The sequence below is a fragment of the Diorhabda carinulata genome, chromosome 6 (assembly GCF_026250575.1).
Source record: "Diorhabda carinulata isolate Delta chromosome 6, icDioCari1.1, whole genome shotgun sequence".
In the NCBI taxonomy this organism is placed as follows: domain Eukaryota; kingdom Metazoa; phylum Arthropoda; class Insecta; order Coleoptera; family Chrysomelidae; genus Diorhabda; species Diorhabda carinulata.
In genome coordinates this window covers 26,660,241-26,686,958 of record NC_079465.1, presented here as the reverse complement: position 1 = coordinate 26,686,958, position 26,718 = coordinate 26,660,241, and the positions used below count along the sequence as shown (strand labels likewise).

The window sequence follows — 26,718 nt, the reverse complement described above, 5'->3', positions numbered from 1 at the left end:
CTGAAAATTGATACAATTCCAATCGAATCATGAGGAATAATACCAAAAATATATGAATCGATGTAGCGGACAAGGGAGCCCAAAATATGACGATTGGGGGCGATATTCGCAACCCTTTAACTTAAAAATACACTGTTTGAGACTGTTAAGTTCTTTAATTAATAGTAAGTAAAAGACGATCGACCCATTCTGAGGTTTAATTAGGGGTGACCTAACCTGAAAATTTCACACAATGTTTTTATCTGTCAGTTGATTTATTTATCTCTGTTTTCGAAATTTTTGGCTAAACTTTGAGGCCCTATAACTCCTGCAATTTGGTATAGAGGTAAATGGCCTCAATCGACATATTTAGGGCTCCCCTATAACATCAGCTCTGTGTCAGTTCTTATGCGAAACACCCTGTATATTTATTTCTATAACTGCTATATTATCAAAGAGGAAAAAAAATGATTATTGGTTTCTTTGTAAGTTAGTATGATTGTTACGAAAGTGATTATTGAAAAAGAAATAATATACTCGTTTTTGTACGAAAAGTAGACCTTTTTTCAAACTTAGGCCTTCTACACACCGAGCTACTCATTCGAAACTAATCACCAACGTTACTAACTAGAGCGCTATCAGATATGTTCCATTGAATAACATCGGTAGTGTTTCAAGTTTCAAAACAGTGTGTATAGAAGGCCTTATCAGTATTATTTTTGCATTCCTCAACCCCCTATTTGGAGAGAAAGTTTCTAATTTACATTAGTCTGTCGTTATCTCTCTAAGATCTCCCTGCACGAGAATGAGGAGCGGTCATTTCTTGTCATCAAACACATTTCTTTGCCAAAAATCGATTATATTCATCAATGTCATCACCTTCATGAGCGATGCAATCATTCCAAAGCTTCTCTAACTTCTCGATGCCGTGCTAGTAGAAGGATTTGTCTTTTGCCTCAAAATAAGCTTCAGTTTCAACAATTGCTTCTTCATTTGAGTTGAATTTTTTACCGGCGAGTATTTTTCTGAGTTCGGCGAATAGCATTTGTCGCTAGATGAGGCAATTTGTTCAATTTAACCATCGTTGCCATCGACTTGTGAATCGGTGCGTTGTCTTGGTAAAACTTCGACATATGAGGCCGTTTTTCCTTGATTTTTGCATTCAAACGATCCAACAACTCTATGTAGTATAGTAAAATAGTGAAGCCATAACCTTGCCTGCTGACTGTTGTTGCCTTTGGACGCTTCGGACGTGTTTCACCGGCTTCCATACACTCAGATGATGATCGTTTTGATCCTTAGTTACATATCGACGCAAAAAATCTGATGTATTACGTGTAAGCATGGCCACACAGAGCCCTCAATCATCAACGCGTTGTTTTCGATCGACTGTGAGTAAACGCGGCACCCATTTTGAAAAAGCTTTCTATGGTCAAATGTTCGTGCATAGTGGTAAACACACTGCTTTCTGATATAATTAATTCAATCAATTAACGATTAGAAATGAACAATTTGATGTTCTCTGAAAAAACCACCTCAATTGGACGACCAGAACGTTCACCATCATCGATATTTGTACGACCAATAAACGTGGTTCGATTCGATAAACCAATATTGGTTTGTTATATAACAAATGGTTCTTTTCGTTGGAGCAGAGTCCGTATAACACTTTTGAAGCTATTGATTAGTTAATGGTAAATTAACACACGAAATTGTTTTGAAAATAACAAAAGTAGCTTTACTTAATTAAATGGCTGTCACTTTTTTCTGATTAATCGAAATGTCATTAAATTTCACACATAGTCTGTTGACAGTTGGTACTTCATAAACGTCATATGGATTTGACATTGGCAGCGCCATCTGTGTGTCAGAAACACGACTTATTGAGTGATGTATTAAATGGTTTCAAGTTACGTTTGAAATTTTTACTCTTTTAATGACGGCTACTGAAGTGTAACTGAAATCATTGCTAATGTATTAGGGGAAATTAGAAACGTTGGTAGTCTTGCGGCATCGTTCTTCGATGTTAAAATCCGTCAATTTGGTCAGAATATTGTGCGTTAGTTGTTTTTCACTTCAAAAGTAGTTAATTACTCTGTAAGATCATCTAGCGGCAATAATAAGATTAATATGAGAACGGAACTTTATATTCACAAATACGCCCTCTAGTAGTGGATATAAAAAGTGTTTATTGCAGTTATAATTTCAGATATGCGATCTTAGTTTCTTATTTCTATGCAAATAAGTTTTTACTCGCCTGTATAAAAGTCTGTTTCAACAAAATGGGACCTAAGGTTGGATCCAAAGTTTCTCCAACTTCCTCCAACAGTACCGGTAAGCCGATGGTAACAGCGCTTTCTAAGATTCTCATAAAATTAGAATCGGTCAACTTGATAACTTTTAGATTTTTATCTGCTTCCATTTGACGTATCCATCTGTTAGCTTGTTCTTGAGGATCTATCATTAGCGGCCAGCGTCCTGCTTGGGTGACGAGAATTGCGTTCTCAGTTGAAACGCTGTCTCTTGGTAATCCGCACGAATTCCACATACGAATATCATATGGATCGGCTAATACAGTTATTAAACTGAAATGGAAAGATATTTGTTTAATTTTATTATCCAGGTTCTCTGCAATGCACAAGATTTTAAGAAATAATCTGAAGATGAAACTAGGCTGCCTGCTAGCAAGTCTTCCACAGAAGATAATGTCCAGCTTCATCGCCATCGTTTAGGTGGTTTTCTTCCTTCTGGTGTTAATATTTGCGTTCTTATAAGTCTACAATCTCCCATTCTTTTTATGTTTGTTCCAGAATTTTCGTTTCTGTCTCACCCATCTTCCCAAATCTTTAATATCCTCATTCCGTTTTCTGTCATGTTGAGTGTTGCATTGTATACTTCTTATTTCCATTTTGACTGTTCCCATTATAATAAAATCGAGATTTTATTAATGAAAATTAATGGAAACAAATAGAAAAGGTATATTTGATTGGCACCAACCGTAACAAAAAATTATTTCCGCCTATCTCTATCGAAAGTATACATTTTTTAGCCTCGTCATGGCAAACTCGTAAGTCATGGAATTACCGTTATAAAGCATAAAAATTTATCAAATAAATGGTTGGAAAAAATACTATTGCTTAAATTGGCAAATTTTTAAAAATGCCACTATTGTATGGATTCTACTTTTCATCAAGACATTATAGTCTTGCAGCCACAGGTGTAAATATCCTCGCATAAATTCCTGGGGCTTTGCCTGTCTAATTTCTTTGTTGTGGGCAAGGAGGTTCTTAGTGTAACTGCCAATGCACTTTGTTCTATTAAAAAAGTGTCGTGTCGCGGATCTTCACTTAGACAGGTGGTTATTTAACCAAGGAGCTTAAACAGATGGTCATCCTAACAAGGAACAATGTTACCTTTCTTTCTTTATGGTATTGGGATCAGGGAAACTTGGACAGATGGTCATCCCAACAAGTAGCAATGTTATCTTTCTTTCTTTATGGTATGGGGACCAGGAAAACAAGAACAGAGGGTCAACCCACTAAGTAACAATGTTACATTTCTTTCTTTATGGTATAGGGATCAGGGAAACTTGGACAGATGGTCAACCCACCAAAGAACAATACTACCTTTCTTGCCTTTTCGTATAGGCAGCAATAAAAATTGGACAGTTGGTCATTTTACTAAGGAGTAATGCTTCTTATCTTGTTTTCTTCGTATGGGGAGTAGGAAAACTTGGACGATTGGCTATTCCACCAAGGAGTACTGCTACCTTTTTTGCTTTTTGGGTCAGACAAGGACATTGATAATAAAAATAATTTATTCAATTAAATTTTACAAAATTGGAACTGTTCTTTGGAAGGCTAAAGCTCTACTTCATTTTGTGATGTTTTTAACTCTGTTGTGTTACGTAACTTTTGAAAAATAATCGGATATCTTCCGTTTTGATTTCGCATTGTTAAGAGAAACATCAACAATTTCCATAGTTTCCTTACACTCTATAACACTGGGTTCACATATTCTCGAATTCTTGGATAATTTATCAATTTGAGTTAAGAGAGAATCTTCGGCAAATTCTCGATTTTTGTTAGTCGTGTGTCCGTCCATTTCGTCTATTAAATCTCCTATATCAATTTTGGGCATCTTTTCTTTGATTCTGTTGGGTAACGTTTCCCTTGTTTCATTTTTACAACATTTTTCTAATTTATCACTTTCATCAATCATTTCTTCATCGAACAAACGTTCTGTGGTGTTGGTTGGGTTCCACATCATATCTAATTGTTCATCGTTTATTTTATTAATTTTTTTGTTATTTAAATAAAAATTTTTTGGTTTTAACGAATTAGAAGTTCCGGCTTCTTCGGTTTTCAAAAACGATTTGACGCTCGGTTGTTTCTTGCTATCAAAATAAGCTTGTTGAATAAACGGATAGAGTTGTTCTTCGGATTTCGATGATAAACTAAAACCGCAAAGAATCTTCCAAAGTTGTTCTATTTTAATATTATTTGTAGCTAAAAACGTGTAAATTTCGTAAAAATCGTCTCTGAATTGGTCGTTTCCGAAAGTGTAGTATACCAAATTTCTACCGGATCCGCTACAGGCCATCAACTGTAGCAGCGACTTCAAATACAGACTACCATTAAACGCACCGCAACCCCAATTTCCTGTTGCTACTGGTGATAAATTTGATTTATCTCTGGTACTGAATCCAACGTACGCCTTATTCAGTTCTCTTAACATTGCTGATGGATAAAATTGTTGGGATGATTTAGTATATCTGGTTGCGTCAATTATAGATATACTCGTACGTCTCCTTCCGTATTCATCATAAGGAGTTAGGTCATTGTGAGGACCTTCCCAAACGAACGTATCACCATATCCTGAGTAATTACTGAAACGTTGAGCACCTGAAACAATTATAATATCAATTTACAATAATTTCTAGTACCCCTGTACATTGTTGGAACAAAAGATAAGTGTACAAAAATTGATTAAGTCAATTACAATCTACCATTGTGTATTTCAATAGAATATTGTAGCTTAACTGTACTCCATCTTTATTCTAAAGAAACCTCCTCTTCTATAAGAAGAAAAAAAATTCAAATAAAACCAGGAAAAAGCCTTGAAAATATTAATATTAGCGATACAATTCAAAAAAACATTGAAAATCAGAATGTAAACCTACCACCATCAACTTCCAAAGAGAAAAAAAAACAGTCAGGGCCTACAAAGATTCTGATTATGAAGAGCTCGAATTTAACGAAAATTCTTCTGACCGGGATGTTGATGAGGTGAGACTTTATTTTGGTGAAATTTCAATCCAAGCTCCACAGCAGCCAAACATTCTAAAGAAGTTTATAGGAAAAATAACTGCAACAAAGCCAAATTTTGTATTCAGGTGCAGCTTTATGCATCAGTCAGCATATTACAAAACATTTTTTTTTTCTCATGCTGAAGACATCAAAGATGTCTAGGCAGCACAAATATTGTCAAAGTTAATTCCTGTATTCATTCATCCAGGCAGATATACTTTTTCAGTAGAATTTTAGTCCTTAGATTTTGTTCAGTTCCTTGGAAAGTTTCTTTTTTATTTAGTTTTTATATCTATCTACAGATAGGTTACTAAACAATGTTTTTTATTTATCTTTTTCCAAACTTTTGTACTTTTGTTACATAATACAACAGTAGCATTAAAAGAAGCAGTTTTTATCAAAATAAAACACATCACGGACCCAAAATGTGTTGATTTGGATAACCTAGCTGGAACGGTTTCTTTTTAATACATACATAAAGTTTAAAATTGACCCAACTTGACATTACTTTGTTAGACCCTATTTTCATGAGTGACTCCCATACCATAGCTTCAGCTGACACCCTTTAAGCTGAAGTAATTGACTTTATCTTTTTGGGGTTTTTGCAATTACTACATCTGTTATACTTTCCGATATAGTTATACACTTTCATTTTATTATAAATTAGAAGTTACCTGATATTTTATAAAAATATCGCTAAATCCTTACCTGTAACTACCACTGCTTCAAGATCTGTGAGTTGCTCAATAAATAATCTTGTAATGATTAATTCTGGACATATCACAAATCTAATTTCTTCTTGTACACAGCCATATCTCAATACGCCACCACCTATATTTTTATTGGCAAAATCAACTTGCAAAAATCCTAGACCGTTGTCTTCTATAGTACCTGAACTATCAATATGTATTTTCGTGTGACCTATATTATTATCTAAAGTGTCCCATCTGTAAATTTGAATACAAATAATTCTATTTAGAGTATTAAAATGAACAGTATTGACCCTCCGGACAGAACATGATTTTATTTGCATTATGAAGATCATCCATCTCTAATAATAGGGCATGTTTAAAACAAAAATTTAACATATTTAATGATTATCAATCATATAAAAACTATAATAAAATAAATCCAAATATCACAAAGATGCTATTAAAACAAAGAGGTAAGATGAGCAATTAGAATCAGTCAAATACAAGAAAACCTAGTGAAAGACAACAAACATCAAGTATCAGCAAAAAGCACTAGACTAAGGCACATTTGAAACTTTACCCCTTTACCCACTCCCTAGCGAGATCTAGTACCAATACTGTAAACTATATTTGTCTTAAAGATAGATATTCCTTTTGAAGTGTTAATACTGTTTATAATTATTTACATTTATTTGAAGTTTTTATTAATTTTCATATAATTTAGAATAAAATATATATTATTAAACACTTACCTTGGCATAAGAGACTTGGGTGTATGCTTTCTCTCGAAAGTGATAACACCTAAAGGAGGTGATGTTGTAACCATTCTAAAGTAATTGAAAATACACTTGAACTTTTCAAATATACAACTTTGCCTTTTCGGTCTTTTGTCTGCTATAAATAAACTAGCAAAGTTCACTCCAGGATAAGTGACAGCCGTAGACTTTCTCCAAGGGAATGTGCATAAAAATGCATTTGCTAATAAAGAAGCTACTTGATATTGAGATAAACTCACAGATCTATTGTGATGTTGTTTCAATAAAGGTATGTTACCGGGTAGGATTTGTGGTAAATTTAAAGCTAGAGATATAATTTTGGGTAATAATCCTTCGAAGAAGTGATTTGTTTCTTCCTCTTCCATATCTTCAAAATACTGATGTAATGCAGTAAAACTGGGCATAGATGAATTGTATGTATGTATAGCTGCCTCTAATTCATAACTATTATTTATTTGTACGTTTTGAAAAGTATTTTTTATTAATTTCCAACGTAATTTAATGGCTTCCACGCCGTTTTCACAAACTGGAAACAAATTCTTGTCAGAATAGGGCATTCGAACGTGATCATCGTCCCAATGTTTTTGTTCCGAACATTTAAATGGTTCCGGAGGTTCTTTCAACGTAACCGGCAGTTTAAATAATACTGCATGATACTGTGATATATTGATAGGAGTAATATTAAAACTCCAAATATCTTTATTGTTGCATATTTCTTGAATACTACTTCCTACCCACGTTTTTTTATTTTGATCGATGTAAGTCATGCTTGAGGAAATTCTCAATCATAAATACGAATCTATATAATATTTACAAAAATTCGATAGCATTAATTTCACTAATAAACATTCACAAAAGGTTAGTTTTTTGTTTGACATTAGGCTTCTTCTTTTTTATAACCTATATCTCTGCTTAAGTGTAATATTAAGCTACATTGTATTTGTTGGTTGTCGTACTAATATAATAATTTATTACATACCTAAAAGTTTCAGACGCGGGTATTGTTTCTGCTTGACATTTCTTTTCCCACGACAAAACCAATTCAATTCTATAATTGCTGGTGAATGCACCTAGATAGGCCACACATGCAGCCGCCATAACGACATCTCCTACTGCATTATCAAGTTCAATACCAAATTTCTAAAATTGAGTGAATCGAAATTTTAATACCATAAAATGAGACGCGACAAACGTGCTCATACTTCTACGCTTTCCTCCCATCTGACTTGTTCATCTCCGAGAGCAACATTAAGACGACCAGCTCTATTCAATCGTGTGGCTGTCAATTCCATATTATCTTCGAGAGCTTGTTTTTCGGCAACAGTTTCATTAAATTTCGATTCTAAATCTGCTATTTGACCTTCTACTTCGGCTAATTTCATCTGTTTGTCTCTTAGTAAGCCCATAACTTGTCCCAACTCCTTTTCAGCTTGTTGGAGTCTATAGACAAATATTTTGATCGATTATTAAACTTGAAGCTAATGGCTGGAATGCATAGTCATAAAGAGGCCAAATGGGTTGAAATATAGAAGCCAAATAAAGTGGGAAAACTTGAGAAAAGGTAATAAAGGAAAAACTGTGAATAATGAAAGATATAAATATTTTTTTACGATTGATAAATTTGTACAGTTCAAAAGAATATGTCTTATACAAATATAGCACGTTTTCGAAATATAAACGTCGCCCGTGAATGGCTTAAAGGCCGATTCATAAACTTTCCGTTTGACGTTCGTAGCAAATTCTATACTCTATTCATAAACTTGACGTTGCTGCCGTTAACCTACAAATTTTGTTATTTTTTTTGACGTGTGTACTACTCTTTGTTGTGATTGTAAACCGGTATTTATGGACGATATTAGGGAAAATAACGAAGAGAAAGCAAGCTAAGCCAAAAGACCACCATGAAGAAACAAACAGAAAGAGAAATAACCTCAATAACACGCACTAACGTCATACGTTTATGTTAAGAGGTTAACAATATGTTTATCGAAAACTGACTGAAAGGAATAAAATATATTAGTACTCACTTTTTTCTTTTAGGTTCGACAATTCTATACACCTTGGCATACATATCGATAGCACGCACCCACAAACAAAGACTTTTACATGCTTTAGATACTTTCTGTACTTTTTCAGGTATAAAGTCGGGATTATCTACGTAGGCTTTCAATTTTTTCATTGTCAAATCAGACACGTGATCTTTATCGTATTCTTGTAATTTTTTCAAAAAATTCGCATCACCGAGAACAACTTTAGCCGACGCCCAATCTGGTCTAAAAAATTCCAAATGAAAAATCCAACTTCTTGAACTTTTTCGATTATCGGTGCCAAATACTTACTTTGCTCCCAGAAGAATACAAACAGATTCCATTACAACTTGTACCAACTTCGGCGGCTTTTGAAAGACTTTAACTTCATTAATATCATTTTTATTAAGCGATTCTAAAGCTTTCGTTGCCGCTTCTAAAGCAGGAAGTGCTGTATCTAAATCTTTTTGGGCATCGTCAGCTATAGCTTGTGTTTCTTCAGCTTTAACCTAACAATTAACCTGTCTGATGAAAAAATTAGGCCACTAATGGGAATCGTGGAAAAAGTAAAAGTAGTAAGACTCTTTTCAAGTTCATTTTATTACCACCAATGCTTTATATTCCAACCATTTTTTAGGGATAGATTATTCCAACATTTCTTGTACGTGTTTGTTAATAGATATACTTATATATCAAGATCAAAAAGTCCACTGTAGATGCACTAGTGTCTAATTAAAGATATAGAAAATGCTATTGACAGCAAAGGTATGGCTCTAGCAGATTTCATTGACATAGAAGGTGCATTTGACAACACTTTACACCAATCCGTCAATGGAAGAATGGAAGGTGGAAATTCCTATTTTCAAATAGATCGAAACGATGCTACAAGACCGTGTAGTAACAGCAAAAATAATAAGAAACCTCTTTACTAGGGTATAGTAAGCAATGAAGAAGCACACAGGGTTACTAAAATAGAGAAAATGACTCCATATTTTGGACCAGAGCTCTACTTTGACCTCATGAGGCGTTACATGATCAAAGAAATGAACGAATGGTTGAAGGATCAGATAGAGTTTTATTGGAGAAATACTCCAGGTCTAAGACAATGCCAAATATTTATAATATCTGCTAAGAAGTCGGTGGAATTTGACCAGAAATGTCATTTGTTAGTAGCACGTCTTCTTTCAGGCCACTGCAAATTCTGTTAGCAAACCATGGGAGCAGTAGAACGTCTACTCCGTGAATGTCCTTCCCTTTTAATCAACAAGTTTAGGTATCTTGAGAGAAGTGATGACACTTCGAGATGTCGGACAAACAACCTCCATAAAAAAGAGGCTCCACTAGAATCATTTAGGGGTCTAGTAGGTACCAAGATGAATATTTATTTTATCTGGATTCCATAATGGCAACCATTTCAAACTTTTAAGAAACATTCAAATCAATCAAAGGGTGGAGAAGCTTGAGGAAAATGGCGAATCTTGCAACAAGGGAATCGAATAGGATATATCGTATGAGTGTGAAAATATGTCAAATCTGACATTGACATTAGACGTCTTGTCATACAGTGTGTTGATCAATTCTATTCGACTTTTGGTGATGGACCATCATCTCGAGCCACAGCGTTTCGCTGGTTTTCCAGATTCAATTTCGTGAAGCTCGTTTAAAACATCGATGCTGTGCGTAAACTGATATTGGAAGATCGTCATGTGACATACCGTGAGATTGAGGCTCAAAAAAAGATGGCGAGGAATCATGGATCTATGCATATGTTTCTGAAACTAAACAACAATCGGCTGTATGGGTCTTTCAAGAAGAACCAAATCCGATAAAATTGTTTGCGCACGAAGCACTTCGAAGCAAATCGTCGCTTGTTTTTTGGAATAACTCGTCATGTCGCCACCGTTCCATTAGAGCAACGTGGAACGGTCAATTCTGAATGGTATACCATCATTTGTTTGCTATAAGTGTTCGAAAAAATCTGGGAAACCAATCACAAAAGACGAATTATATTCCACCACGACAATGCGAGCTCTCACATATCAGTTCAAACGTTAACGTTTTTGAACAGTCAAAACAAGGAATAAATCATTCGCCGTACAGTCGAAATGTAAGAATGGTTAATAAATTAAAGAAGAAAGCTCACTTTTGCTACTTCTTCGTCTGCTTTTACGACCACTCTCACTTTATCAGCTTGTGTTTGTTCTTTACCTAGATACACCATCAATTCTTCTACGGCAACCGATTTTTGTGCTAGAACAGGCTCTAATGCCGTTAAAGTTTCTTTCATACTATCAATGACCTCGTTAGTTTCATACAGTTTCTATAATAAATTAATTTATTATAGTTTATTCTAAACATTTTCATAGAAATATCAGAGACACTCACTTTCAGTCCATTTGCGATCTTATCTCTAGTTTTACCGATCTTATCTTTTTTAATCCCCAACATAGATTTGTACAATTTGATTAGTTCCAAATAGCTGCTAGGCGTCGTATAGTAGTATCGTTTCATTTCGTTATAAAATCTAACGGTCATATTTTCAACGCTCTAAAATATTTATTATTATATAATCTATAATGGTTGTATGTTTTTAAATCTAGTTGTACCTCGTGCATGTATACGCAAACGTTGGCTAAATGAAGACATAAATCTTCACCGAGACTTCTCATTTCGTTTTCTGCTACCGACAACAGAGCTTCTTGCGGCCACTTCTCGAACCAATCGATTGTACAACAATTGACAAGTGACGGAAACATTCTGCAACGGCGCCTATAAGGTTTAAAGCATTAATGTAGAGGTGGAAAGTTTTAAATTAATGATGTGTATTCATAAAACACTTAGGTTATAGTTCCATGACAAACGTAACGTGTTTAAGTTCATAGTAGAATAGTGGGCGGCTAAGGGTCTTAAAGTCTTCTGATAGGTACGTCGTGCCTCAATAAAAATAACCAATAGTCCAATGGCTTTAGCTTGAACCATTTGACGAATTAGAATATGATGTCTAACCAATCGAAAAAGGAGAAACTGCGGTGGCTTGTTCCGCTGCCGGAAGGAAACTGTATCATGGCCCCAATCACCGCGTCAATGAAATCCAGCAGTTCTTCCGTAGAGCTTCAGATTCGATCGTCTCCCCGATTTTGCGTAGCTATCACCGGGAACTACTGCGGGTGCAATTTTATGACTTTTAGAGCCAACTCATCGTTCAATTGGTGTAAAATCAGGCCTCTTAATAGACTTTACATGGATTTCCGAGTGGAGGAAGGTTGCAGCTCGAGGCAACCTTAGGATCCGGTGTCGTCAAACCCTAAGTCATCTCGACAGCCTTGGCCTTACCTTTTTTTTTTCTCCGCGCCACTGGTGTTGTGGTCTTTAAGCCGAAAGCACCGGTCAGAGGCTCGACATCGGTGGAAACTTTGGGGGTAGCGGGTGATAGGACGAGAATTTGTCATGGTCCTTGATCTTGCAGGGCCCTTGGAATTTTGTCGGGTTTCCCGCAGGCATTACAATAATTTGTCTATGAGGACTCACCTGAAAGCGTCTCCTACAGGACTCATACAAATGACCAAATGTAATTTATCTCTGAGTCTGCTGATAAAGTAATTGTAAATTCCGTCACGGTTTGCTTCGTCTATACCTGCTTCTTTTGCTGCAGGTCGTACTCCAATTATAACTTTTTCGTATTCGTCTGCTTCGTATAAATTCGGGACTTCGCCTATTTAATAAAAAAAGTCACACCCACGGTTTTTATAATCAAATCTAGCACAAACATTGAGACTGGATATACTGTTTACACCATCACTACACCAACACTCACAATTACACTGTCTGAAGCACGTTTCGACGACCAAGTTATCGTCTTCAGAAACTAAAGGTAAACAGTTTACTTTCAGTCTCTGGAGACGATAACTTGGTTATAGAAACGCGCTTCAGGCAGTGTAATTGTGAGTGTTGGTGTAGTGGAAAACCTACAAGAGTCAATTGCAAAATCAGCTTTTACAAGTTTAATAAGTTCCTAATCCCCCTAAACCTTAGATTGAGGATGATAGAATGTTCCAATCCTTTTGTATGGTGTGGAGACGTGGTCCCTGAAAGTGAAATCCTCAAACAGAATAGAAGCAATGGAAATGTGGCTGTGACGCAGACGGATCCCATGGACCGAGCACACGACGAATGAAGAAGTACTGATTACTCTCAAGCTAATACTGACGGGAAAGGTTGATTGAAGGAGAGGACCAGGGCGTAAACACCATTCCTGGCTACGGAATATAAGAGAATCGTGTGGCATTCAGGGTGCGGCAACAATTTTTCGTCGAACAGAAGAAGGGTGCCTCCAGATAATAAATTAGATGTTTCGGACAAGAGAACACCTACACGCTGCAAAGTGTATGGTACTTAAAGAAGAAGAATAATAATTTAAGGTCACGCGACTAGTGAAGGGGCCGCGAGAGGCACAATTTGGTTGATTTGCATACAAAGGTTTGTAATTGTGAAGTGCTTTGCTTTCATTACGGTTGGTTTGGTTGCTTTCCATTATTTAACTGCGTGGGAAAGAAAACTATACATTTTTAGACAGCTTAGCAAGTAAGCGTTGTCAAATGTTCCAAGTATAAACATTGCCAAGTTTGAAGAACAAAATCATGATTTATAGAAATCGTTTATGGTTAATCACTTTGTAAGAATGAAAATCGCCAGACAAACAGTTTACGATAATTGTCGACGTGTTGACATAGATATTTTGATTGAAAGGATCATGCAGAAAAGCAAAAAAAAAATGCCAAAAAAAAGAAAGAAACTTCCGTAGAAGCGTCTCCCGTAAAACTGCGAAAACTGGGTAGAAAATCGAAAATCAATAAAAAATATATGAGAGCGACATTCTAAATAAACAGAATGTAGTTCACAAATAAAAAAAATGCACCCAAATATTCTAAGAAGCAGATGGAACAAATCTTTACTTGCTAAGCTGTCTAGAAATGTATGGATTTTTTGTCTCCACATCCTTAGTATTTTGAGAGAATTCGTGTGTGACTTAAGCATTGCTTTTTGTTAAAAAAAATTATTGAAGCCGTGATAAAATTATTCGGATATTGCCTTAGGAAAATCAACCGTTGATAAGTGGTTTGGTGAGGCGATTCACGCAGAGGATGCCCAAAAAGGCTTTCACCGATGGAAATATCCTTAAAGTGTAGCTGATTGATATAGCTGAGTTACCAAAAGATATGAAATAAACCTTGTTAACAAATCGTGAACGAATATTTGGTTATGCGAAAGCTCTGTTCAAAGTGCCGCGCGAGCTCACAATCGACCAAAAATAACAACTATTTGATAATTATGAGCAGTATTTGGACACATTTAATCCCATTCAACAGTCAGCCGAATGGACTGCACGTGATGAATTGATTCGAGACCGTACACCGTACACGTTGCGTCGGATGGCAAGGTTATGGTATTTTGGAATGTGCATAATATTCATCGACTTTCTTAAGAGGGAAAAACCATAAACAACGACTAATTCGTAGTATTATTGGAGGACGAAATTTCGGAAAAGACACCATTTGAAGAAGAAGACAATGCTGGTTAATCAAGACGATATATCGTTTGACGAAACGATGACAAAATCGAATGAATTTGATTTCGAGTTGCTTCCGCATCCACCGTATTCTCTAGATCTGGTTATCAGTGACGTTTTCCTGCTCTAATAGCTAAAACAGAGACCTTTTTTGATGGTTACATGAATCCTACTATTCAAATGGTATCGAAAAATAGTATTGTCCTCGAAGGTAGGCAACAACACAAAATTAATCAACAATACAAGGTATATAGTGATTTACCTGAATTTAATAGGTTATTAATGTCTTCCAAAAATTCTTCTTGTACGATTTGCGTATCTGTAAATAAGAAAACGCTGTCTTGAAATTCCACTCCGGCGTGGAAGCACATTTTGCGCAAATCGTCGAAAAATGCGGCGTGGTCGTAATTTCTAGTCAACTCAATTTGAAAACATCTAAAAATATGTCAAAGTTTCGAAGTTACGTATCGCAAATAACAAATTCAGTTTTAACAAGAATTTCCTAAATACTGAATTAAATAATTTGTACATTTTATTCAACTGATATGAAAATTTGGCTTGAGAAACTGTTCTGGGCACAGACTGTTGGTGATTTTGTTGCATCGTGATTAAATGATGATTGTGACTGTGATTGGGCATACATTACAACGAATAGTAGATGGGGGACTCCAAGTCAACTGTTACACTGATGGTTTTAAAAGGAATTAATTGGAGGTAACAGACTTCTGCGGTTGGACACGTTACAGTTTTTTAAATAAATGAATGAGCTGTGATGGAATGTGACTGGGCGATACTTAGCAAACGCCACCAAAACACAGTAATTAGAGCACAGAAGAAATGATTCTGATTTGTGTCTGTTCAACTTAGAGACAAGCAGACGCCCGAAATGTCAATTTATGGATACTCATTTTGAAGAAGGAGAATCAATTGATTAGCGAGGACATTGCTCTTTGGTAGTGGTACACGACGGGCTTATTAGGAGGCCCACTTACATAACTGCATGAAAATTTACACAAAAATAGATACGGGAAATGTATCATGTGACATCTGTAAATGCTGTTAGATCACATATTCCACAAGAAAACTTATAACAACCTTTATTCGCTGATGAGATTGCGGAAGAAGGTTTATTATGATAATATTTGTTTGAATTTCGACAATTAATATAGAATTTACGCTGTTGGTGCATCGGCTTACTTGTAGGCATTCAAATGGGAAGCTAGTTTTGTGAGACTCTGTTTACCCATACCGCCGACTCCGACTAATAGAGCGTTGCCGCGCTCCGATCTCAAAACTCTAGCAATTCGTAAACAGTGTTCTATAGCCATCATGAAGAAAATGAGTTTCATCTCTTTGGCAGTGGATAGATTGAAATCATCCAAATAATCCTGGAAAAATTATATAAAGAAACAATAATTACTAAATAACAAAGGGCGATACATCGCGATAATCAATTCAATCTTGTTATTTGCCTGCTACTGTTTATTTTGAGTCTATCAAGTAATTTCATTTTCTTGCTGAATTAAGCCTATTAATCTGAAAGCTTCTTCATAAAATAACATTATTTTTTAAGCAGTGACATCTATTTATAACTAGAGCAATTTATAAAATTTTTCTAAAGGCCGTTCGACATGGTTAGGTTAGGTTAGGATAGGTTAGGTTAGGTTAGGTTAGGTTAGGTTAGGTTAGGTTAGGCTAGGTTAGGCTAGGTTAGGCTAGGTTAGGCTAGGTTCCACTCCTGGGAGCTGTAAGACCTTGAAGTTGTTGGAGTGGCTCAGTAACTTTCTCCCTTCTTGCGCCGTCTTGACGGACTGGTGGAGAGGAGTGAAGCTAAGAAACAGCTCAAAAATCCAAAGGATTAAGTGTTGTCCGCTGATGCAATGACAATTTGTTGTCCTCCCGGCGTACGACACTCCTGAGGATTGAGGAGGGTGGTTTAGTAGGTGAGTCCCACACAAACTCACAGAATTTGCACCCGCCCGCTGCGAGGAAGGCTTTAGCTTCCACCCCACCGCAGAGTAGAAAAAGTTAGGTTAGGTTAGGGATAGGTTAGGTTAGGTTAGGTTAGTCATGGGGTAATGTGCACGACAACGTGCAATGAAATGCAAGACGCAATATTTATTGATTAAAAAAGAAAGAGAAATCAGTTTCATCTAAGTCCGAAGAATTTTCGAGACGTTTTTTTGTATAATTATTTAATAATATACAGAGTGGAACGCCTTATGTATTGAACGCCTCAATTATCACGGAAACATCTTGTATGATAAATTTTTGTGTACAAGGGTCTTGTGATACGGCCGGTATTATGGTGGTATTTACATTGTTGTCAGATCTTTCCTTTTTCCGAAAAAATAATGAACTTTGTTATTTCAAATGTATAGTTTTCGCTTTTGAAATGTGGCTTTTAGACGGATCCTTAAAATACCATGGACGGATCGGGTGACCTACGACGAGGTGCTAAGTCGAAAGAACAGAGAACAAGAACTAGTAACCATTGTGAAGAGAAGGAAAGCTTCCTACTTTGGCCACATTTTTAGAAATCAAAAATATGCCTTGTTACAGCTGATCATGGAAGGGAAGATAGAGAGTAGGCGCGGCCTGGGTAGAAAAAGATTTTCGTGGTTGAAAATCCTTCGAGATTGGTTCCATGTACGTGATGCCGTAAATCTAATGAGCATGACTGAAAATCGTGAGGAATTACAAAGGATGATTGCCAACCTTCATTAGAATTAAGCAGGCACTGGAAGAAGAAGAAGGATATGGTGATAGGCGTAGAAGTCAACAAGAAACGTGTAATATCTTTAATAATTTATATCCTAACCGAAATCCAATAACAAAATTTAGTGTCAGAACTGGTTCAGTGAGAGATTTCTCCGAATCAGGGAAACTACATCAACTGAAAACAAATCTTTAGATGTTTGTGTCCTGCTAGAAGACTATCCTTACTTGAGTAATAAACAACATTAGATGAAAAATAATAAGTATTTCGGAAAGCGAAAAATATAAATTTGAAATAACAAAGTTCATAATTTTTTCGGAAAAAGGAAAGATCTGAAAACAATGTATACCTTTGTGCGCAAAAATTTATAAAAATCTTACAAGCCGTTTCCGAGATAATTGAGGCGTTCCACACATAAAACTCACTCTGTATAATGATAATAATAAACAATAGAGCCGGACTCACCTGTAAAACATTTTTAACTTTATCGATATTCCTCAATTCCTCGTATACTCTATTAGCCTTCTCGGCTCCCATTTGCATGAAATCGCCGAAAAGTAGAACAGGAGGATTTTCGATGACGTTACCTTCAGGTAAATCCAAAACAGGACTTCCGAAATTCCTGTTGCATATATCTCTCATCAACAAATAAAAATAGGATTTATCTTCGATATTTATCAATCTGTCGTGAAATACTCTCAGACATTCGTGGTAAAATAATCTTAACGTGGCTACTTCAGTTCTCATACTGCCCGGATCGGCCTGTGTAACTCCTTGTATACATTTCGACAAATCCCTTAGATTGAATACGTAATGGGATTTAGCCGGAGTCGGTAGAAGATCGCTTTCTATTCTTTGGTAAATGTCTACGGCTGCGTTCACCATGTATTCCGCCAAAGCTCGAACTTCGTTGGTGAAAGGCGTGAAAAAACCTTTCAGTATCGACTGAAATAAGTTTCGATATCAATAAACTTGTTTTAACGTTTTTAACACGCTTTTATTAGCTCGGTATTTATGAAAGTGGTTCCAGACGTACTTAAACCCACCGCCCACAAAGATTTTTTGAATGATATGTTTGGTAAATCTCCTAATTTAATTGGAGACAGTTTCAAATTGATTTAACGTGGTCGTGTACATAATACACATACACTGGTATGCTGACTTGTCGCATGACGTCACGCTGGAATCAGAATGCTTTTTTGGCCATTAAGATTACGTTGCAGTTGTAGGTATTTACTTGGTTTTTGTGTGTTTGTGATATTTTTTTGTGTTCAACGGCTATTTTAGAGTTGGCGTAATCATAATGCCGTCTCTACATGCAAAAACACTAATCGAAAAGCAGTGGACAAGATCCTGTGGTCGAGAGGATGAAATTAATTTAAAATATGGTAAATGATTACCGTAAATCACTACTAAAGAGGACAAACGTGACAAAAATTCGCGATCTCCTATTGGTATACCGTTGATTGAAGGTGCGCGAGTTAGCTGCGACAGCTGAGGTATTTCAAAAGATCGCGTGCGGCGAAATGGGAGCCGCGTTTGCTTACTGCGGACAAGCGAAGGCGTGAAACCATATCAGGGCAATGTTTTACGCCGTTTAAGCGTAATCTGAAGGAGTTTCTGTATAGATTTGTGATAGTAGATGAAACGTGGATCCACTGGTACAAAACAGACACCGAATAACAGTCGAAATAGAGCAACTAACTTGACCAACGTGCTTCAGAGAAGGCTAAGACTATCTTATCCACCGTCAAGATAATGGCCACCGATTTCTGGGATTCCCAAGGTATAATTTACACTGGCTACCTGGAGGGAGGTTACAGATCTGTACTTTGGCAAATTATTGGAACAATTCGAGGTGGATATAAAGAAAAAGTGGTCAAACATTACACGGTTTTTTTTTATTGATGATTACACTTGAAGTTTTCTTGAATCAAGTCACGCAGTTTGGTAAAACTATAATCATGAAGATTTTCTGACAAAAAACTTTGAAAATCGTAACGATTAACTGACGCATTCTTCTGACACGAATCAAGTATGTCGATAATACAAAAAAGTTGTCAGGCGTTTAATTGGACGGTTAATTTTCTCATTAATAAAATATTAACGTGCCATACCTTGAAAATAAGTTTCAAAGCACCTTCACTAGGAGGTGGTATCAATAGCATACCAAAATGTCTAACGAAACGGGGAGTTAACGGATTTCTACCGCCTCCTGGTGGGGCGCAAGCTACTGTTATGATAACGTCTCTAATTTCTTTCCAGAATAGCTTTTCTCTATCGTATAGTCCTCCAAAGTCCAAAAATTGCCTAAAATTATTCATATTAATATATTAGTATTTTTTATATAAAAATAATCGACATCAAGCGACATCAATAGACCTCCACCAACGTGAAGTGATAATAAATCCCAATGGACTGTTAATCCAGGTCCAATTGTCCTGGAAATACATGAATCGGGATGTGAATTTACTTGAAAAAACATGAGTTGACGTGATTCGACGTCAATAGACATCAGAAGACATCAATCAACTTGAAGTGACAACCGACCTCATTCGGATTCATTAGACTGTTAATCGACAAGATCTGACAAAAGTAGACGCCAATTGACCTAAAATCACATAAATTGAATCGACATCAATCGACGTCAATAGACATAAAAAAACATGAATCAACTTGAAGTGATAAACGATTCCGATTCATTGAACTGTTAATTGACAAGATTCGACAAAAGTAGACGCCAATTGACCTGGAAATACATGAATTGACGTGAATTTATTTGAAAACACATGAAATAGACATCAGAAGACATCAATAAACATGAAGTGATAATCGACCTCAATCGGATTCAATGGACTGCTAATCGACAAGATCTGACAAAAGTAGACGCCAATTGACCAAAAAAAAATATGAATTCAATCGATATAAATCAACTTGAAGTTAGAACCGACCTTTAAAAAACTGCGCAGTTATTCCAAGAATATTTTTCGTAGTAGCCATAGATGAACTATAAAATATAAATAAAATCAACGTAGCCAATTAAATTTTGAATACCACTGAGTACATCCAAACTAGAAATGCAATAAACCACTAATAGTGTGCTGTAGAAATTTGGCCAAACTGTCACATCTATCATCGAAATTTTAATTACTAAATTAACTCAATATTAATTTATTCAGTTGACTTTATTTTAGATCGCTTAAATCCGAAATAAGTTTTTATGCGAATATAAATTAGCTGACTAATTACAATTGTAGTTTGTTAGTTTACCTTAATAATTCCACAGGCGGTTGCGCGCCGTACGTTTCGAGCTTCGGCATATTAACATCATCGACGAAAATGACAACTTTTTTGCCTACGGGTGCTCCGAGTAACGTTTTCTTCTTCTTTTCCAATTTCAATTCGATTATTTCTTGTGTTCTGAAGCTACTCGTCTGCGCAGAAAAATTCATAGTCGCCGGTACGAATTTTTTGGTTAAAAATAATCTTTGCAAACAATCCTTTGCCACAACGGATTTTCCAACTCCTACAATATTTTAGATATAAGCCGGAATTTTGAATAAACGCGCGAAAAATTTAGTACTGTAGAAGTGGCTGCACTGGATGTTAGATTGGTCAGTGACAGCAGGGATCGCGTAACCTCACTTTTTAGTGTGATACGGTGACACACATGCGCGGCTCCTCGAACAAATTACGATGGAAAAGTCGGCGATATAGAAAAACTTATTTTGGGAGACCGACGCAGTACTGTGCGTATTATGGCTGAAGAATTAGGCATCAGCGCTGGTAGTATTGAGCAAATAATTTATGAACGGCTCGGGTAACATAAAATTTCAGCCATTTCAGACTTGTGAATTTTGTATTTTATTTTTTTCGTGGCAATTTCACAAGTATTGAAACTAAATTTGAATGTGAATAAATGGAAAAATTAACTATTATTATTTACCTGTGTCTCCAGTTATAAATACGGGATTATCCACATTTATTAATCTTTCCATTATATATCCGAATCTAACGGTGTCCATAGTTGGTACCAACGTCTCGAAATACGATATTTCTGGATTGTATTGGAAAGATGGTATTATTCTAGACCACAATTCAAGTTTGTGGGCAACTACATCCATATATACATCCCAGAGGTCATGCCCCGCTTGTAATCTAGAACGAAAGGACATTATTTTATAAAAAATATGCGAAGTGGTCATTTTGAAATCTTTACGAAGAAGCAGAATATGATCACCATCAATTTTTTCGGCTTAGGAGTCCGACAGTCCCTTTTCGAAGTAAGTTCACCCTTTGCAATCTTGACTGTCGTTTCAGGAATATAGAAATGTATCCAGGTATCATCGGTTAAGAAGTGATGCAGAAATGTCGATACATTCTGTTTAAATTGCATCAAGAAAGACACCCAAAGCGAGGAAACCTTACATATGCATAATTCTTCAGTGCACGGCAAATGCTTTCTTTTAAAATACCAATAGCTTTTAATGTTTTAATGTTTAATAGCTGTTGTGATTGAAGCTTACAAACTTTACTCTAAAGTTGGTGATCAGGAGACATATTTTGCGACGATTCATGACTGTAGATAAAAAATGGATCCAAATTTCTAAAAAAGAATCGCTTCGATATCTCATTTCGTCATGAAGAATTGCTAATTGCTATATGGTTCCGTAATAAAAATTTTTGTTCGACTCTTTGAACGCTTTCCAAGTTGAATTTTGAAAATCGCAAAAATTTGTTTATAGGTATTTGCACGTAGAATGTTTTAGTGCAAAAACGAAGTCGATATCTCAATTAGCGGCCGAGAAAAACGAAAAAATCGAATTTGCAAACATACCCCGTTTTACCCCTTTAAAATCGAAATTTACCCCTTTAAAATCCAAATTCTACCTGACCAGTAGTTCGCAGTTCGAACTAAGGATGGCGCCAGTTACCGTTCCCTGCATGAACCAAATAACGATGCTCTTTGACGTTATGCCCGAACGAGAGTTGTTAAACCACTGATGATGAGACGTGATAACGTCGAAACTAGTCAGTGGTTGAAAAAGGTCGATAGACATCACGCTCTTTATATGAGTTGTAATTCAATATTCGTCGATGCATTAGCCAGTTGTTGTTTTCTCCTTTGATAAACTATGTATCTCCTCAAGCAGGTGGACCAAATTTTTTAAAAAATCGTTTACCCAACATTTTTTACGTAATTATAACAGATATGTTAATGATCCTACTCTAAAAATTAACTTACTTGGAGTCGGGGTGCTCATCAAATTGTTCTCTAATTGTGATTTCGAATTTTTCACGACTTTCGTCCATCAAATTGCCGCCGACGCCCCAAAGGTACGCGAATATGAAAGTTTGACATAAGAAACATCGAACTTTACTTTTTTCGCCGATTTTATCCATCGCCCCAGGCATTTTTATATAACTTTCAATAAGAGAACAAATCATTTTCGCTTTGCTGACGTCGACCTAAAATATTATTTTCATTTTACACATTTTATTTTTTGTATAGTTTTTCCACGTACCTGATGTATGGAGTAATGGCAATGTTTTTTTACGAACCGGAAACCTTTCTCCACGGCGTAATCAAACAATTGTAGAATATATTCTTTCATTTCTTGCGTTAGTAGGTTTTCGCTGATCCTATTTATCCAAGATTTAACGTAAGGGAACCATTTTATTTCTTCGGAATCCACGTACACCATACCACACCTACGATAATTCCAGTGTAGATCAATTAACATATATATATGAGAGGCAAGAATCTTAAGAAATTTTGTTCTTTGCACAATTGATCAAATTAATATCTTTTCTTGACTTGACCTTCAACATTCTTTTAGATGTTTTATGTAACAAAAAAGGATCAAACAACATTATTTGGGTTTATTGTTCAAACCTTACAGTTACTTTGTAGTCGTAAAACATCTAAAAGGACTAAGGTCAAACCAATTAGGAGCTACGAAAAAAAAATTACCAAGCAAACCAATTTCTTTTCAGTTTTCCACCTATCCTAGAATCCCTTTTTTAGAAAGACCCTGTACATTCTCCAGGCTGCGTTTAATGACTCTAAAAGTGTAACATGCCATTCGGCTTGTTACGTTGTTTGAAACATTTTGAATATTCCTTTGTTCACGTATTGTGGCACAGTAGCCACTCCTGATTTATTTTTTCTAGCATCGACCTCCCACTCCGTTCGAGAAATTCAATAAAACCTCGGAATGTATTCGAAATCGTCCTCTACATATCTACACTCCAGTTTAAATCAAAGTAAATTTCGTAAATTTGTGGTGATTTTATTCTTTATATGTTCTTGTTTTTTTTTTATCATTTTGCTCACAAAAATTCTATTTCCAGTTCCATCTTTATGGATTTCCTTTTGTTTTAAGCAAATTTTGTATGACAGTTCATAAGAATTCGTATTTTCTATTTATTTGGGGAGCACAACAATATTTTGAAAAATATAAATTCAATTTTTCTTATCTTTGAGCATAAGCTCGTTTTTATTCAAATCTGTTCTACCTACTCGTTCTTTCTTTCGTAATTTCCACCTGTGGTCATATAAATTCGTATTTTTTATTAATTTGGGGAACAGAACAATATTTAAAAAAATATAAATTCAGTTTTCTTATATCTTAGAACATAAGCTCCTTTTTATTCAAATCTGCTCTACCTACTCGTTCTTTCTTTCGTAATTTCCACCTGTGGTCATATAAATTCGTATTTTTTATTAATTTGGGGAACAGAACAATATTTAAAAAAATATAAATTCAGTTTTCTTATATCTTAGAACATAAGCTCCTTTTTATTCAAATCTGCTCTACCTACTCGTTCTTTCTTTCGTAATTTCCACCTGTGGTCATATAAATTCGTATTTTTTATTAATTTGGGGAACAGAACAATATTTAAAAAAATATAAATTCAGTTTTCTTATATCTTAGAACATAAGCTCCTTTTTATTCAAATCTGCTCTACCTACTCGTTCTTTCTTTCGTAATTTCCACCTGTGGTCATATAAATTCGTATTTTTTATTAATTTGGGGAACAGAACAATATTTAAAAAAATATAAATTCAGTTTTCTTATATCTTAGAACATAAGCTCCTTTTTATTCAAATCTGCTCTACCTACTCGTTCTTTCTTTCGTAATTTCCACCTGTGGTCATATAAATTCGTATTTTTTATTTATTTGGGGAACACAACAATATTTTGAAAAATATAAATTCAATTTTTCTTATCTTTGAGCATAAGCTCCTTTTTATTCAAATCTGTTCTACCTACTCGTTCTTTCTTTCGTAATTTCCACCTGTATTTATATAAATTCGTATTTTCTATTTATTTGGGAAACAGAACAATATTTTAAGAAATATGAATTGAGTTTTTTAGATCTTAGAACATAAGCTCCTTTTTATTCAAATCTGTTCTACCTACTCGTTCTTTCTTTCGTAATTTCCACCTGTATTTATATAAATTCGTATTTTCTATTTATTTGGGAAACAGAACAATATTTTAAGAAATATAAATTGAGTTTTTTATATCTTTATTTTTCTCCCGCAGTTCTACAGTTGCCAGGTTGGGAGTTTCAACAAAAAGGATCCAATTGACTCCAAGATCTGGGAATCTAGTTAAAGGGTGCAACCATCCCGGATTTCCATATTTGTGTTTAATATGCATAATAAATCTGAGTTGTTTTTAATTTATAACTGTTTTTGTTTGATGTGCTCTTTTGGACACGCAGTTAATGCGAATTTATTATTTATTTTTCAAAAAATTTCTTTTTTGCTTAGACTTTTTTTATTTTTCTTAACAATAAATATTAATTTGGATAATCGTGTCCAGGGATAGTTTTAGATTGTTTAATTTTTATTATTAATTTAATTCATAAGGTGATTCCAGTTTTTCCACCTTTTTATTTTAATGATTAAATCGTTTCTTACAAAGCTGATGGCGTCCAATTTAATATTAATTCTTCACCTCATTGAGTACCAGTTATTATATACTTTAACTGAGGCCCAATACCACTTACTGAGGAGAATCTCCGTCTGGAGGTTATAAAAGAGTCGAAAATTGTTTTGGGTTGTTTATAAGAACCCAAACTGACGGTAAGCTTTGTACTTTGTGCAAGCATCGGTTACGAAATGGCATTAATACAGGATAAACACAAAAAAATTCCCCAAAAATAATTTTTTTTACGACAAGATATTACTTTGTTCTGATGATAGCCAAAACATGGAAATCGGTCAACGGATTATACTTCTATCCTTGGCATTAACAGCCATTAGATATGTACATATTAACAAACAAGTTGATTAATGCTACGTGCATTCTTTTTAAATTTTATTTTATTACTCAAATTTTTCTGATATACCGAAATAAATTTTAAGAGCTCATGACGTTAAGTAGAATTGTATTAAAATTAATTGTTATTGATACAACAAACAGGGCAATTCATCAAAAAATTGCTTTCCCAAGTCCCAATTTTAAACAAAGCCATTCTCGTGATGCCAGAAAGAATTTTCAAAGTATAATATTGTAGAAGAAAGATTTTCCCGTCTATAATTTTGTCCACAAATTGCTTTTTTGAAGTCTTGTTTCCACAAAGTAGCTATACAAAGTCTACTATAAATAAACTTGTAAAGAAACGGCTAATAAGTCGAATTTTGGTATAAACGTTGAGAAAATTGGAACCATTTCCGTTATTACCAACTGAACATAATTTAATGCACGAATTACACCGACAAAAAAAGTTTACAATTGTCTCTAACAACATCTTAATGTTTTAATTAAATTCGTATTTGTTTGGTTATGATGTCATAGTAAAAATCGATTTGGTGGAATTTATTTACCTGCTGACTGTAGCCGGAGACGCCTGCGCTAGATCTTGTACTTCAAAAACCATATGAACCCACTGTGTTAATTTGATTCTTTCAGAATTAGCGAGGCACAACATCTTGTTGTCGTCCAGCACGGTATTCAAATTTTCTATCCACACAGCATCTACAGGTCCGTCACAGATAATCCATTGATGTTCTTCGGTTGTAAACTGAAAACATAAAGTTTCAACTCGAGTGTACATTAGGAAGTGCGATGCTGAAACTTATGTACTAATATGGAAAAGCTACATGAGATAGTTTAAAATTCCCTGGACTGCTAACAGAGCTGATCAGTCGATAGTGGACGAGTTGAATGTAACCAAGAGACTATCATCATTATGCATGAAGAAATATTTTGGATACGTGGATCAAAGTCAAGATGACAATATACACAGTAGAGGCCAATCGCCTATGAGATCATATGACCAAATCAAACAAGTTACAGAGTAGCACCTTCACGTATCGTTTAATTGAGCTGGAAATCGAGAATCTTTGCTTTCATGAAGATCGACGAAGTCGAGCGCTCAATGTGAATAAATAGATAATTTTACTTAGAAAGAACCTCAACAAGCCTCCAACAAGTCCAGACCTTCACTCACTCGATTATTTCGTATTGAAAGTAGGGTTTTTACTTATTTGACTTAAATTGAACAAAGCATCTGGTTAGAAGTGACAATCGAAGATTATACATGTGTTGTCAACCTCTGGAAAGTCACTCGTCTGTCGAAATTGAGTGCCTATACTGAAAATGGAGAAGATTTTACTTAGAAAGGCATAATTA

At 35.2% G+C, this 26,718-nt stretch overlaps 2 protein-coding genes across 3 annotated transcripts in view; both read right to left on the bottom strand.

Annotated features, from left to right (window-relative positions):
- LOC130895161 (dynein axonemal heavy chain 6) overlaps positions 1 to 26,718 on the bottom strand; it is a 75,119-nt gene that overhangs the window by 15,504 nt on the left and 32,897 nt on the right. Inside the window, exons 28-45 of one of the 2 annotated variants that reach the window (XM_057802334.1) lie at positions 25,911 to 26,107; positions 22,594 to 22,780; positions 22,314 to 22,537; positions 21,015 to 21,226; positions 20,339 to 20,594; positions 19,186 to 19,378; positions 17,534 to 18,013; positions 15,547 to 15,737; positions 14,612 to 14,784; positions 12,312 to 12,495; positions 11,390 to 11,552; positions 11,169 to 11,330; positions 10,927 to 11,103; positions 9,096 to 9,292; positions 8,784 to 9,029; positions 7,959 to 8,196; positions 7,736 to 7,896; positions 2,233 to 2,564 (exon numbers count right to left, since the gene is read on the bottom strand). In XM_057802334.1, the coding sequence (XP_057658317.1) occupies positions 2,233 to 2,564; positions 7,736 to 7,896; positions 7,959 to 8,196; positions 8,784 to 9,029; positions 9,096 to 9,292; positions 10,927 to 11,103; positions 11,169 to 11,330; positions 11,390 to 11,552; positions 12,312 to 12,495; positions 14,612 to 14,784; positions 15,547 to 15,737; positions 17,534 to 18,013; positions 19,186 to 19,378; positions 20,339 to 20,594; positions 21,015 to 21,226; positions 22,314 to 22,537; positions 22,594 to 22,780; positions 25,911 to 26,107 (3,973 nt within the window). The remainder of the gene's footprint in view (positions 1 to 2,232; positions 2,565 to 7,735; positions 7,897 to 7,958; positions 8,197 to 8,783; positions 9,030 to 9,095; positions 9,293 to 10,926; positions 11,104 to 11,168; positions 11,331 to 11,389; positions 11,553 to 12,311; positions 12,496 to 14,611; positions 14,785 to 15,546; positions 15,738 to 17,533; positions 18,014 to 19,185; positions 19,379 to 20,338; positions 20,595 to 21,014; positions 21,227 to 22,313; positions 22,538 to 22,593; positions 22,781 to 25,910; positions 26,108 to 26,718) is intronic. The other variant, XM_057802333.1, reaches the window with a different exon arrangement.
- On the bottom strand, positions 3,783 to 7,657 carry LOC130895163 (poly(ADP-ribose) glycohydrolase-like). Its single transcript, XM_057802336.1, has 3 exons — positions 6,733 to 7,657; positions 5,997 to 6,235; positions 3,783 to 4,883 (listed from the first exon to the last, which is right to left on the bottom strand). Exons 1-3 carry the CDS (start codon positions 7,521 to 7,523, stop codon positions 3,883 to 3,885), a joined length of 2,031 nt encoding a protein of 676 aa, XP_057658319.1. The 5' UTR covers positions 7,524 to 7,657; the 3' UTR covers positions 3,783 to 3,882.